Raw genomic sequence first — 13082 nt, forward strand, 5'->3', positions numbered from 1 at the left:
ACCCTTGTCTCCCCACCAACCAAGACCATTAGAGTCAAAGGAGAATCTAGAATGTGTATTCAGAACTTCCCTGCAAACAGACACATACAGAGTCTCCAGTTGTTCCCCAGTGGCTCAGTTATCTCACATGCTTTAGACTACCCTGCTTTACTTCTTCATCCTAATGGCTTCCTTATCCACTCAGTTGATTAGTCCAGTTAGTTTGCCTTTCCTCCCACTTCCCTTCTGCCGTCTTCTGTTGATTCCCACATTCATATGGGGAATATAGCTCAGTCTTCCTTCTTCTTAGCCAACACTCTGGTGCACCTATATGCGCTGGGTGTCACCCGTCTCACATATCCCACCTACTCCAGGAAGAACCCCAAGAATGAAGGAGCTGAACCAAGATTCTGGAGCTGGACACCCCGCACTTTTGAGACATTCAGATCTTAACCTTTGTCCCTGGGGCCCCAGCTTTAGGATAAAGTTCAGACCCTCCCACCCACCTCCATTTCATTCCAATCACTATCCTGCATGGGGGTGTCTGGGACACAGGCTGCTGACAAGGTCCTAGTGATGCCCTGGTCTTTTGTTTATTTCTCTAGGTCCTCAAACCCTAGGAACTCCCAGTCTGTCTTCCTCCCCGTAGGTCACTGGGGCCAAAACTTACAGGGGCTTCTTCCTTGCTCCTAACCAGGAACTCATCCACTGAGGACACAATCTCTCGTACCCTGATCTTTAGGAGAATCAGTGCATGATCGGGACGTGACTGCACAATGTACCATCCACAACTCTAACCATGGTGTTTCCTACCAATACCGCCTGCCCTCTCCTGGGTGTAGTTCAATGTCTTTTCCCCATAAGAAGGGCTGTGCTCCATAGGGTTGTGTAATTCTCTCCCCATCTCAGTGATCCTGCTTTCCTTTGTCTCCATTATACACAGTAACCCAGCTCTCTCCTTCCCCTGTCACCTCCATATTTCATCTAGGACCTTTTCAGCCCTTGAATGCTGCTTGGGGGGCCCTCTGGGCTCCCACTCAACAGGCCAACAATGCACGCACATAACCAGTCCCCATGAGTTTCTTTGCTGCAGTGACAGGGGTCTCCCCCTTTATCACAGCCTGGTCAGTACAAGCACACAGAACCGGCCTTAAATTCATTCCTACTTCAGTTCTGCAGCTGACCTTTAAGAGTATACAGGAAAGAGACGGGCACTACTGAAGGGTTAAACATTACCAGACTTAAAGAATCTCAAATTCAAGGCCTGACAATTGGTTCCAGTTGACTGGTTTGGATGGTAATTTTTCACAAGATAAATCTGACCAGAAGTAAGTGGCAATGACTGAAGGACCCTCTGCGCCAGCATGCCCCATAGGAGCTGTGCTGCTCACTTTCCTTTGGTGATTTTCTGCCACCCTTCCCCCCATCTGTCCCCCACATTTCAGGGTTTCCACACAGAGGCTACTAGAAGCGTCATCTTTTACATTATCAGCGAGATCTGGATTCACACCCCCAGCCCCTAACTGCAGAGTAGTCTCCACTCCAGGGCACGAGTGCCAGGCTTCACATGCCCTGTTCCCAAGGACTCTCACACCAAGGCCCTAGGAGTAGAACTCACAGCAACTGACAAGAGATGGAGCAAGCAGCAATGCCCACGTTCTTTCAGCTCCCTGCTGCTGCATTAAGAGGCAAAGGTACTCACTGCTCTTGGATGCTTTGACCTTGGCCACCAGTTTCTGCACACCAGGTACATCCCCATTTTTCACAGCCTGGATCAGCTCCTGCTCTCGCCCCATCATGGACAGGTCGGAGTGGTAGGGGAGTGAAAGGAAGAGGTCCTCAGATCCCTCTGGTTCATAAAGCCATGGGCGTGCACGTAGCAACTCCTCAAAATGCTCTCAAATGGAGGAAAAGCCCAGCAAGAAAAATATTTTAAAATCCCACGGGACATAAAAAAAGCCTTTATAAAAAGATCTCTCCGTTAATAGCGATAAATGCAGCTAGGAGTCACTTTCCTTTTGATGGAGATGGGGATGCAGTCTGGTTAAAGAACATGCAATCACTTAAACAAAAAATAGTTCCATGCTTGGGGACTGACTCCCAACAGCAACAGGGCCCCACAAGACAAAGCCAGGCAGTTTGGAGGAGGGGGCCGGGAGAGTCTGCTTTGAGAAGAGTCTGGCCTCTTAATCGAACCTGTGTAAAGCTCTCAGAGATCGAGGGGTCATGTTTTGCTTCCTTCGCGCCAGGCTGAGCTGCGCTGATGATTCCCTAATTCTTCCCAAAGGGATTATGTGCTCCTTTCCATCTGGAAGTTATAGATCCTCTCTCTCTCGGTTATCCCCCTCATACTGGCATTCCTCTTGGTGCCGTCTCTGCCAGCCACTCTGCAGACCCCCTGCGCTGGGCAGCGTTCAGAACCTTGGCCACAGAGCCCTAGAGGAGAGGTTGTCCTGGTGCTCCTGGTACCTGTGAACAGCAACAGCAGGGTCAGGTTTCAAAGGCTATTTACTTATCAGCATCATTAAAACAGTCCACTGCGACTGCTTCTGTGGCCACGCCGAAGAACAAATAGTTTGACTATATTTAGTACCGGCAGAAGTCAGACTGTCCTCGTGTTAAAAGGGCTGCAGGAGCGGAGGGGGAGAGGCCCTGTATTGGAGACATTCTAACAATAGGTGCTGTGGGCTGGCCTGGTGGGCACAAGAAACAAGAGGTCAGATTGGACCCCCAGCATGGATGCTCTGGGAAGGTCATGAGTGCCCTGTCCTGCCACACGTGCATGCAGGAGGGAATGGGGCCAGCAGTGGGAGAAGCAAGAGCGTGGGCACGGCCTTGCCCCTCCTTGCACACCAGCAATTGTCTGTGCACACTACACCCTTTCAAAAGGTGGATCACGAGCCTCCAGGTTGTGCGCTCTCCCCAGCGCCCTAGAAGTGTTCCGCCTGCATAGGTCAAAAGCAGGCAGAATGTTTACCCAACCACTACTTGAGTGCTGTGCCTCCTCCCCGACCCCAGCAGAGCCCTGGCCGTGGGGGAGATAGACTACTGTGGGCGCACGGTCTAGGGGCTGGAGCCAGGGGCAGGGAATCTGGACTCCCTTGGGTTCTTCTCTTGGTTCTGTAACCGTTTCGATGCATGGCCTTGGGCAAGTCACTTAACCTCTCTGTGCCTCGGTGTACACATCTTTATGTGGCTTTAAGAATCCCCTCTCTCAGGGGAGCTGTAATTAGTACCCTCAGATAAAAGGTGTGATGGAACTGCGAAGTATAACAACCCTCTTGGAGTGTGATGGACTTCAATGTCTATCTAGATATGATATGGCCATCACGATGGTATCAGAGTGCCTCACTGAGACTCACTCCACCAGCCAGTACAGGACAGGACTGTAATCTATATTCACTACGGCTACTTTTTCTCCTAGCAGTTTTAAAGAATCCCAATGATGAGCTTCCAGGCCTTTCCCTGGACATTTAGGAGGACTGCATTTCAGCCTGTTACTCCTAGTCAGGCCGCCTTGGCCTTGCTGAACATTTCCTCTCTCCTTACGCTTGCAAACACAGATACTGCCCTCAGAATTAAATGGGAAGCTCCAGTGCATTGGGATTTAAAAGATACCCATTAAGAAGGTTATTAGCGCACAAGCATTCTCAGGCAATGAGCTGAGCACAAGCTGGCAGAGTGACTGTACTCAGAGGACAGAGGAGAATCAAAATTTAATTCAGCCCCTAGCAAGCCAATTCCCTGCTGGCGGACCATGTCTCCATCTCAGAGCATAGGGCATCCTTTCAGAAACTGAGGTTTCCCCCCAGTGTTACAGGATGGGGGCCCCACCACACATGTTCCTACCCACCAAAAGCCTCCCCACTCCCAATCTCTAAATTTAGATTTATCCTAACATGAAGTTTTTTCAATTGCATTCTGTACATTTCTAGATTTCTCCCATGTTTCAGCCATGCATCTGGCAGCTTCTCTTCACCCGGTCATGAAATCTTGGGAGAAGGAGTGTGTGCAAGAGAGAGAAAATATGAAAGATTGACACAAGCTGCCAAACTGCTGTCAGATAGCTACAATTCTTCATTAGCACCAAATTAGAACCAGCAAACTAGTGCTACAAGGCTCCATTTTCTGTTACCAGTCACTTGAGCCATGGATTCTCCTAGACCTCCCTTTCTTAAAGCTCCTGAGAAGCATCCCTGGCTGTTTATAATGTTGGGTTCTGTTGTAATAACTGGGACTATAAATCTAGCCCGATTCTAAAATCAACTGTAAAAATTATATGAAAGTTCATATGATGTTATAACCACCTAGGCTAACAAATGGCGATGAAAAGTAGGTCAGGGGAGAGAGACATCTAGCCTCCTGCACCCTCACACATTAGCACCAAGTCTGACTCTTGGAAAAATATTGCAAAAGGAAGAGTGCAAACCCATAAAGCTAAGATCATTGCCTGATAAGGGACACACACCAGTGCGTGACTGCAGGATGGAGCTGAGAGGGTAGACACACCTCTGGGCGGCACAGTGGCACCCGCCAGGCAATAACAGCCTTCCTTGTGGGGGAAGGATTTGTAGGGATGCCCAGACTCACATGGTAAGGCTTGGGATTTTCCCATGCAGTAGCCTACATGTGATTGTAGGCCTTGGGTTGGCCGATTAGGCCCTGGGCAGCTAGGTTGTTCTGAACTTTCACATCACAAGCGGGTTGCGATGTGATGTGCATCACAACTCAGGTTGGCGGTCACTTCCCCACTGCCAGGTCAGGCTGCTTTAGGGGTTTCTCTCTATCCTCATGTTATAATCAAGTTGTGGCCAGTTGGCTTAAAGTCTAATGCTTGTGTCCATCCTCATTGCTCCATGAATTGGGTTAATAGAACATCTCCTGGAACCTCAGTTACTGCACCAGCTTAAAGCTGTTTGGTTTCATTCTGCTTCAGCACATCTTACCCAGCTTTACTTTGATATCATCCAAACCCACTAGCACTTGACTTTTTTTATACTAACTTTTTTTTTTAAAGTCAATCTACACTAGGAAGCAGGCTCATATCTGAATGCCAGCTACTCATCCAAGACTCTGCCATAATAGGCCCCAGGAACTCTGTGTAACCAAGGGTTAACAATCTGCACCTCTCAAGCTTCACAAGAGTGCAGCAGTATCAGATGCAGTCCTGAGCTAGAAGCATTTCTACCTCTGCTCCCTGTTGGTGTTTTTTGGCAATAGACTGGAATGTGACTTGCTGTATATAGTGATAGCAAACAACCCTCCCCCTATCTGAGAGAGCTAATCTTTCAACCCAGGAATTCACCTGGAGAACCCAGGAATCTGAAATATTCCTTCATCAAACAACTCAGAGTGGGGGGGAAACGGTAGAATTATGGAAGGGGAGGAGTAAAGATGCTGAACAGCAATTTAAAAACAAACAAACAAAAAACCCAACCCTAAAAGGCAGTCTGGGGAAGTTATCCACACCCCCAGTTGCAAAGGTTAGGATGATGGAAACACCCTACCGTTATAACAGTAAACACTGTTGAGGCATCTCCTCTACCAAGCACTATACAGACCTAGGAAGATCTAGTCCCGCCCACAAAAATCACAAATATACTTAATCACTACCCCCTCCCCCATATCACAGATGGGGACGTTGAGGCTGGGATGTTCAAGGCACTTGCCCAAGACCACACAAGGAGTAAGTTGCAACAAAAGCCAAATGGGGGGGATTATAAAGGAAGGAGGCGGGGGAGGGGGGACACACACTCTTAATGAAAGAGAGAGAGAAAAAAAGGCAACCTGGAGCACTTCTCTTAAGAGACTAAAACTATAAAAAAAGAGTCAGGAAAAACTTAACCTGGGGCAGAAGAACGTTACTAGGCAGCCCTGACAAAGGGGATCTTTGAACTCCTTCTTTAAACAAATATTTTCAGATCAAAACGCTGAACGGGACCCGAGCGGAGCGGAGCCTATGAAAAGAATGTGAAAGCTACGGCACGGGCACAAGTGACCCAGCAAGGGGAATAAGGGAAAGTCATTCTCTGCGGGCAGCAAACAACCCGCACCAATTCCCGCCCCCCGCTCTTTCTTCTCCATAACTCACCTCCTCAGGAACTCCCCTGCGTTTCCAACAGGCACAGTTGCAAATCCGATTCCTTCTCAGCCACGTCTGTCCCTGGCTGGGGAGCGTTCTCCCCAACCCCACCCCGCAGAGTTGGTGTAATGAAAGCCCAGAGCAGATCTCCACTTCCACACAAAAATGCCTTTGATCTCTTACAGTCCCGGACTCTGGGGGAAAGGGGGGGGGAATCAAGTCTCCAGGCGCTGGAACTGCAAAGCAGAGCTGCTACCGCTGCAACAATATCCCCTTTCGTCCTCAGAGCCCTGCCTGGCCGGCTGGGGATTCCCACGGGCACCGCCGACCCTGCTGCTGAAATTGACCCGTCTAGTCAGTTTCACAGGGCGCCTAGGAACTCTGAAAAGTCTCTCTCCCCCAAGCCACCTCCCCCTGCCCGCTCGGTCAGTCTCCCTGCAGGAAATCCCTCCCAACCTCCGCTCCGTCTCTCCTGATTGGAAAAGCAAAGGGGGCTGCAGGAGCTGGGCAGGGCCAGGGCTGCTGTCAGTCAGGGTGATGCGGTTCCAGATTTGGGCAAGGGAAGGGGCGTGTGGAGAGTGGTACCTGGGACTCTAGTGTAACTGCAACAGGGAGCAAGTGCCCAGGTGTGCAAGCCCTGGGACCGGAGCCTCCTCCCCAGCCGGAGCCTGGTGGAAGGTCGAGAGAGGCGTCCCAACCCTTAATGACTACCCTGTGCCAGTCCCTTCCAGCTGCAGGGAGCACAGGGTGTATGGGTGGATGGGTTATCTATGGGAGCAGGGAGAACTACAGGGCTGGGGGTGGGAAGAGCTTCACAACAAACTGGTTCCTCTGTTTCCTTGCAACTCAGTTCTGAGATTCACTTTAAATGCTTTAAAACACTGCCAGTGCCACTTTAGTCCCTGCTGGTCAGCAGCCCCGGTGAGAGCTCAGCTCCAAGGAGTTCCTGCGCCTCCCTCCCAGCGTTGGATTCTTTACCAGGGGGTTTGCTGGAGCGGCTCATTACTGGTTTAGATTTGTTGAGTGCCAGCCGTGCGCTGAAGCAACTGTTTTACTGCTTTTGGGTGTTTACAACTCTAGAACTTTAGGGTCCTGGGTGCATTTCAAAATCTGTAATCACCCCTGGAGCCATCTCTCTGTGTACTGTGACGGGGTTGGGCCAGATGGCTCTAGGAGAGTAATAGAAGGCAGATATGTTAGCCCCAGGCTAAGTAGGTCCCTTTTCCCTGGGTGGCCGGGTTTTCCAGGTTTCCCAGGAACCTTCTGGAGACAATTAAGATTGGCTACAGGTGTTCTAATCAGCCTATCAAGAAGCTGCTAGAATCAATTAAGGAAGGCTAATCAGGGTACCTGGGTTTTAAAAAGGAGCTCACTTCAGTTTGTGGCGTGTGTGTGAGGAGCTGAGAGTGAGAACACGGACTGAGGTGTACAAGCATTATCAGACACCAGAAGGAAGGTCCTGTGGTGAGGCTAAAGAAGGTGTTGGGAGGCGGCCATAGGGAAGTAGCCGAGGGAGTTGTAGCTGTCGCACAGCTGTTCAAGGAGGCTCTCTAGACAGCTGCATTCCACAGGGCCCTGGGCTGGAACCTGGAGTAGGGGGCGGGCCTGGGTTCCCCCCAAATCCTCCCAACTCCTGGTCAGACACAGGAGGAGTTGACCTGGACTGTGGGTTCAGAAAAACGGTCAAGCTGAGGGCTGCCATGAAGCTCTAAGGTGAGCAAATGCACCAATAAGCGCAAGACCCACCAAGGTAGAGCAGGAACTTTGTCACAGTACATGTGATGCTTTCTCCTTCCCTCACTAGCCTCTATGGATTTTGTGTGAGCTGGAGGGTAGGCCCCAATCCTGTGAGATGTTGTCTTTACTGCAGGAATCCACCTGTGCAGAACTCAGGGCTCACAATCTCAATCCCAGAACAAGCTCTGCGCATTAGGATCCTGCACAAATGGGACTTCAGTGGGGTTCTACATGGGTGCAGGGCTCCTTGCAGGATTGGGGCATTAGATGGTCTGCTCTTCGGGGCAAAGACCTTGCCTTTTTCCTTGTCTGTAAAACATTTTACCTATAGCACTATACAAGTAATAGTTAATCACTTTTAATCTTACTACAGTGAATCATTGAATATAAGTGACCATCAAAAATTAGTTACTGAAGGCTGCTTCCTAACAAAAGTGGAGCAAAACTGTAGTCAGGACTGCCTTGTCAGAGGGTGTCTTAGAACAGGAGGTTGCCTAATAAAGCTGGACAGCTTTTGCTGGACAGCTTTCACTGCACAATACCACTGGATTATCAACAGCTAATCGGACTAAAAACCCATACATTGGCTTAATTCATGAAGGGCCCAACCCACAGCTCCTGTTGGCTTCTGTGGGAGTCATAAGTACTCAGCACTTCTCCAGATCAGCCCCTAAGAAATTATACCAAACCATAGTTTATTGAGCAACATGAATAATGAGGAAAATGGCAGGGCTGGCTGAGAAGGAAGAGCTGGAGTTCTAAAATACACCCTGTCTTTTCAATTCTGGCTAAAAAAAAAAAATTATGCACATTTGATTAGAAATGTCAACATTTTACAGCTGCTATTTTGAAGTGTGGCGCTATAAGTAATCTTGCTAGAAAGCAACATGAAGTTAAAGGTCTTGTTATTCATTATGTGATTTTTGTCAGCGCTTGTAAAGCGCATTGACATTTATACTAATCCCCCAAATTTATGTAATACCTTTGTCCTTTTAAGGATCTTAATTAAGCTTCACAACACCCTGGGAAGCAGATAAGCCCACTTTGTAGATGGGAAACTAAGGGCTGGTCTACACAGTTTTTGTACCAATGTCACTATTTACTTCAGGGATGTGATTTTCTATTAATATAGTTACACTGATACAATCCCTCGCATGGATGCAGTTATACCAGCATAATGGCACCTTATACTAGTACAGTTTAATTCCATTCCCACACAGGAATAAGCTACACTGATATAAGCACCTTTGCACTGGAATAACTGTCTCCCCACGAAGAGGGTTGTGCCATTTTAATTATAATGGTATGGCTAAAGTGGTACAACTTTTGTGTGAAGACAAGTTGTAAGACACAGGAGTCAAGGCCAACATTTCTAAACTAGGGTGCCAATTAAGCACTTGGCCTGATTTTCAGCTATACCGAGCCACAATTCCCAATGACAACTTTGAACATTAAGCCACGTATTCAGGTTCTTTACTTTATGTAACTAAATTTGAAAATTTTGGCTTAAGTTACTTGCCTGAAGGCACTCGGCAACTGTTGTGTCAGGGCTGGGATTAGAAGACAGTAGAGTCCTGCTACCTATCAGTAAACCACACAGCTTTTTAACCCTTGGAAAGCTAATATTTCTCCCTCCTGATCATTGAGTAAGAACTGTTTGTGTCCCAGAACACCAGACTCCAGCGTAGGCGCTTTGTAGCATGACAGACAAAGCATCGGGATGTCTGATTTATTTTCACAGCATCCACAGTACAGGTTCCAAGAAGGATGATCATCAATAAAGAAAAACCCGACACAAGATTCCCTCTCAAAGCTAAATATCCCATAGCAAGGAGGAGAGCTGTGTTGTTGTCCAGAGCTATCCCGTGAGGCTGGGGAAGTGGGACAGATCTCCTGTCCAGAGCGGGGGAGAAAGGGCTCTTTTCTGCCTGACAAATCACCCCCTCTACTGCACTGGAGTGGGGTCCAAGCTCCTTTTTAAAATTCTTTTCCTTGCGGTGAATCTGGGTGGTGGATTGGAGCTGAATGAACTCTATTGCTGCATTTCTGGTGTGACTTTGAGGGAAGGAACATGGAGGAGGACAGCTAAAAGCTCACCCCAGCCCAAGTCCTCATTTTCGCGTGGCCTGGTTTTCAAAGGTGCTGAAGACCCGCATCTCCCATTGACTTCAGCTAGAACTGTGGGTTAACAGCTTTGAAAATCCAGCCCTTAGTGAGTTCTATGCACATGGGACAGAACTACTCAGCTTCCCTCAAGGACTTTTCCTTTTGCACTAAAGAGAAACTCAGTCTCGTTGGGACAATATTGCCATCTAGAGGTGAGTAGTACAACCTTCCTGTTGCAGGCTATCGGTAGGGAATTGATTATACTAGAATAGTATTCTTTTTAAACAAAGAGTCATTTGAGAGCACCTTTCAGGGTGGGAGGCAGAAGAAAAGAGAATTTGCTATCTGAGGCAATATATTTTGGCTTGATGGACACAGAAAATATACTAACCACACAGTTCGTATTGTAACAGATCTGTTCTTCCCCTTCACTCTCGCAGGTGTTGCTGTGTGCAGGTCAGAACTTCAAGGGGCTAGAACTCTCATCTTCCTTCTCCAAGAGCAAAGCCCCCTACCATGGAAACTAATGGAGAGTCACATCAGCAGTACAAGACCTATGACACAGAGATGAGTCGTTCCAGTGCCATACAGTACGCATATGCATACAGCCCCCTCCAGGACATTAAACATTGCTATAAACAAGAGCAGAATTCATTCTCCAGTCAGCATATTTCAACCAGCCCTTTAATCTGACTCATCCACTGATCATCTTACCCCTCATATGTAGGTCACTGGAAGTCTGAGAAAGCAACAGCCCTTTGGAATGCCAACACAGGACCAGACAGAGATGTCCCCTTTTCCCAGGCTATGCTTGTTCCTTTGCTATGTCCCTGGAGCCCACATCTGGGGGAGAAGGGTGATTGAAAGCCTCACTTCATCTGTGCTGTTCCATCAGTCTCTGCAGCTATTTATTCCTTCATCTAACTCCTGAGATTATCCCTTCATTATTTGTTTGCAATAGTCAAAATAAAATGATGTATTTGTTGTCAGAAAAAAAAAAAACCTGCTGACCAAGAGCAAAATATCCTGCAGGACATCCAGAGCATCCCCAGCTGGCTTTGTTAGCCCCAGCTAAGAGCAAGAGAGGGCTTTAAAAACTAAGGGCCAGACCCACAAAGGGACATAGGCATCACAACACCTAACTTTCAGGCGCCAAGAAAATCCCTGGAATAACAATGGGATCCACAAAGCCTGAGTTAGGCGCCTAGGCTCCCTGTACACTGCATGGGGAGAGATAGATGCCTAAGAATACAGTCCACAGAACCAGCATGTTAGGGGGGAGCTGCCTGAACTACTCAGTGGAAGGTGCAGACAAGAGGGGTTTGTCCTAAGCCCCATCCCTCTCACAGAGTTGGGTGCCTATCTGCTTGTGATCCACAGATGGGAACCCCTCTCTTGGAGTCAGGCACTGTAGAAGTTCTTGAGAGAACGAATGAGGTGCCTGCCTCCAACCCAGGAGCGACTCTACCAATTTTGCCACCCCAAGCAGCAGCCGCTGAATTGCCGCCCAAAAGCCACCACGGCGGGAAGAGCAGTGGGGCCGCCGCCAAATTGCCACCGCGGGACACGGACTGCTGCTCCATTTTGAATGCCACCCCAAGCATCTGCTTGGAAAGCCAGCCCTGCTCAGACCACACAAAACAGCCGGAGAAGGAGACAGTGTTGGTGGAGGAGACAGTGTTGGTAATAGCAACCTTCTAAGTATTAGCCCAGGGGTAAGAGTGGGATGTGGGAGACCCAGGGTCAATACCACCTCTCCCCATGGGGAAAAGGATTTGAACCAGGGTCTCCCACTTCCAAGGAGCTGCCCTAACCACTGGGTTATAGGATATCCTGTTATGGGGGCTCCCTCAACCTCTCCAGCTGCAGCTGCTCCACTGGGTATAAATACTTAAATATTCAGTGGACCAGAGAACAACCCTATGGCCAGGCAGTTAGGGCATCCCATCCAGGAGGTGGGAGACCCATGGTCCAGCTCTGATTACTCTAATTATTTAGCCAAAGTAGAACAGCTCCAACAGGAGAGATTGAGGGAACCCCTGCATCAGAATATCCCAGAGCTTGCTGGTTAGAGCACTCTCCTGAGAGGTGGGAGACCCTTGTTCAAAACCTCTCTCTTCTTTCAGGCAGAGAGTGGGGTTGAACCTGGTTTCCCTACATCTCTCAGCTGAGTGCTCTAACCCCTCAGTTCACAATTATATGGTGGCCAGCACCATCTCCTCCTCCTGGATTTTGAATGGGGCCCAATCCAGTAAGTGTGCTCAGAGCACTTCTACTGGATTGGGCCCTGCAGGCAAGACAGGCAGGGGAACACCTGTCGTCCCCCACTTTGTAAATTGCGCTGGGCCTTCCATAAGAGAAGGATCATGGTCTGAATGCTGGCAATGAGGCTGCAGTGCGCATGCTCAGAAGCAGACACAAAAGTGCCTTTCACCCTGAAAACTTAGGCACCAAATAAGATTAGACGCCAACCAAGCAAGGGCTTTGTGAATCACAGTGGAGCCTAAAACTGGGATTTAGGTACCTAAATACCTTTGTCAGTCTGGGCCCAAGAACACAAAACTTTCCATTAAAAATCTCTCATTTGCTCATGGACTGCAAGGCTTTGAAAGTTTGAAGGGGTTTTATCTCCACCTAGTGGCAGGAAAGAGCCTCTAAGAAAGTGACAGGCTGAGAATAGACCTGGATTTGTGCTGGAAATGGCCCACCTTGATTATCATACACATTGTAAGGAGAGTGATCGCTTTACATAAGCTATTACCAGCAGGAGAGTGGGGTGGGGGGAGAGAACCTTTTGTAGTGATAAACACCCATTTTTTCATGGTCTGTGTGTATAAAAACATCTTCTGTATTTTCCACAGTATGCATCCGATGATGTGAGCTGTAGCTCACGAAAGCTTATGCTCAAATAAATTGGTTAGTCTCTAAGGTGCCACAAGTCCTCCTTTTCTTTTTGCGAATACAGACTAACCCGGCTGTTACTCTAAAACATGGTAAGTATGTTATGAAACAGCGTGATGGAGACCTACTTTTCTTTTCTTTTTTAATTGCAGCTCAGGCAAAGCTCTGCCTTTCCCTCTTGTTCTGTTTAAATACAGTCGGGAGCAATGTGGTCTAGTGGTATAACCATCAGGAACACCGAGTCAGTGATGTGCCACTGCTATTTTAACACAGGGCT

General features: G+C 48.4%; 1 protein-coding gene across 7 annotated transcripts in view; it reads right to left on the minus strand.

The window, feature by feature from the left end:
* CASKIN2 (CASK interacting protein 2) overlaps positions 1-13082 on the minus strand; it is an 86127-nt gene that overhangs the window by 66930 nt on the left and 6115 nt on the right. For 4 of the 7 annotated variants that reach the window (XM_027834703.3, XM_027834708.3, XM_027834702.3 and 1 more), the window contains exons 1-2: positions 6071-6491; positions 1682-2448 (exon numbers count right to left, since the gene is read on the minus strand). In XM_027834703.3, coding sequence (XP_027690504.2) covers positions 1682-1778 — 97 coding nt within the window. In that variant the 5' untranslated portion in view covers positions 1779-2448; positions 6071-6491. Of the gene's footprint in view, positions 1-1681; positions 2449-6070; positions 6492-10295; positions 10378-13082 lie in introns of those variants that run through there. The other 3 variants (XM_043528558.1, XM_043528557.1, XM_043528556.1) reach the window with 2 other exon arrangements.

The sequence above is a fragment of the Chelonia mydas genome, chromosome 14 (assembly GCF_015237465.2).
Source record: "Chelonia mydas isolate rCheMyd1 chromosome 14, rCheMyd1.pri.v2, whole genome shotgun sequence".
NCBI lineage: Eukaryota > Metazoa > Chordata > Testudines > Cheloniidae > Chelonia > Chelonia mydas.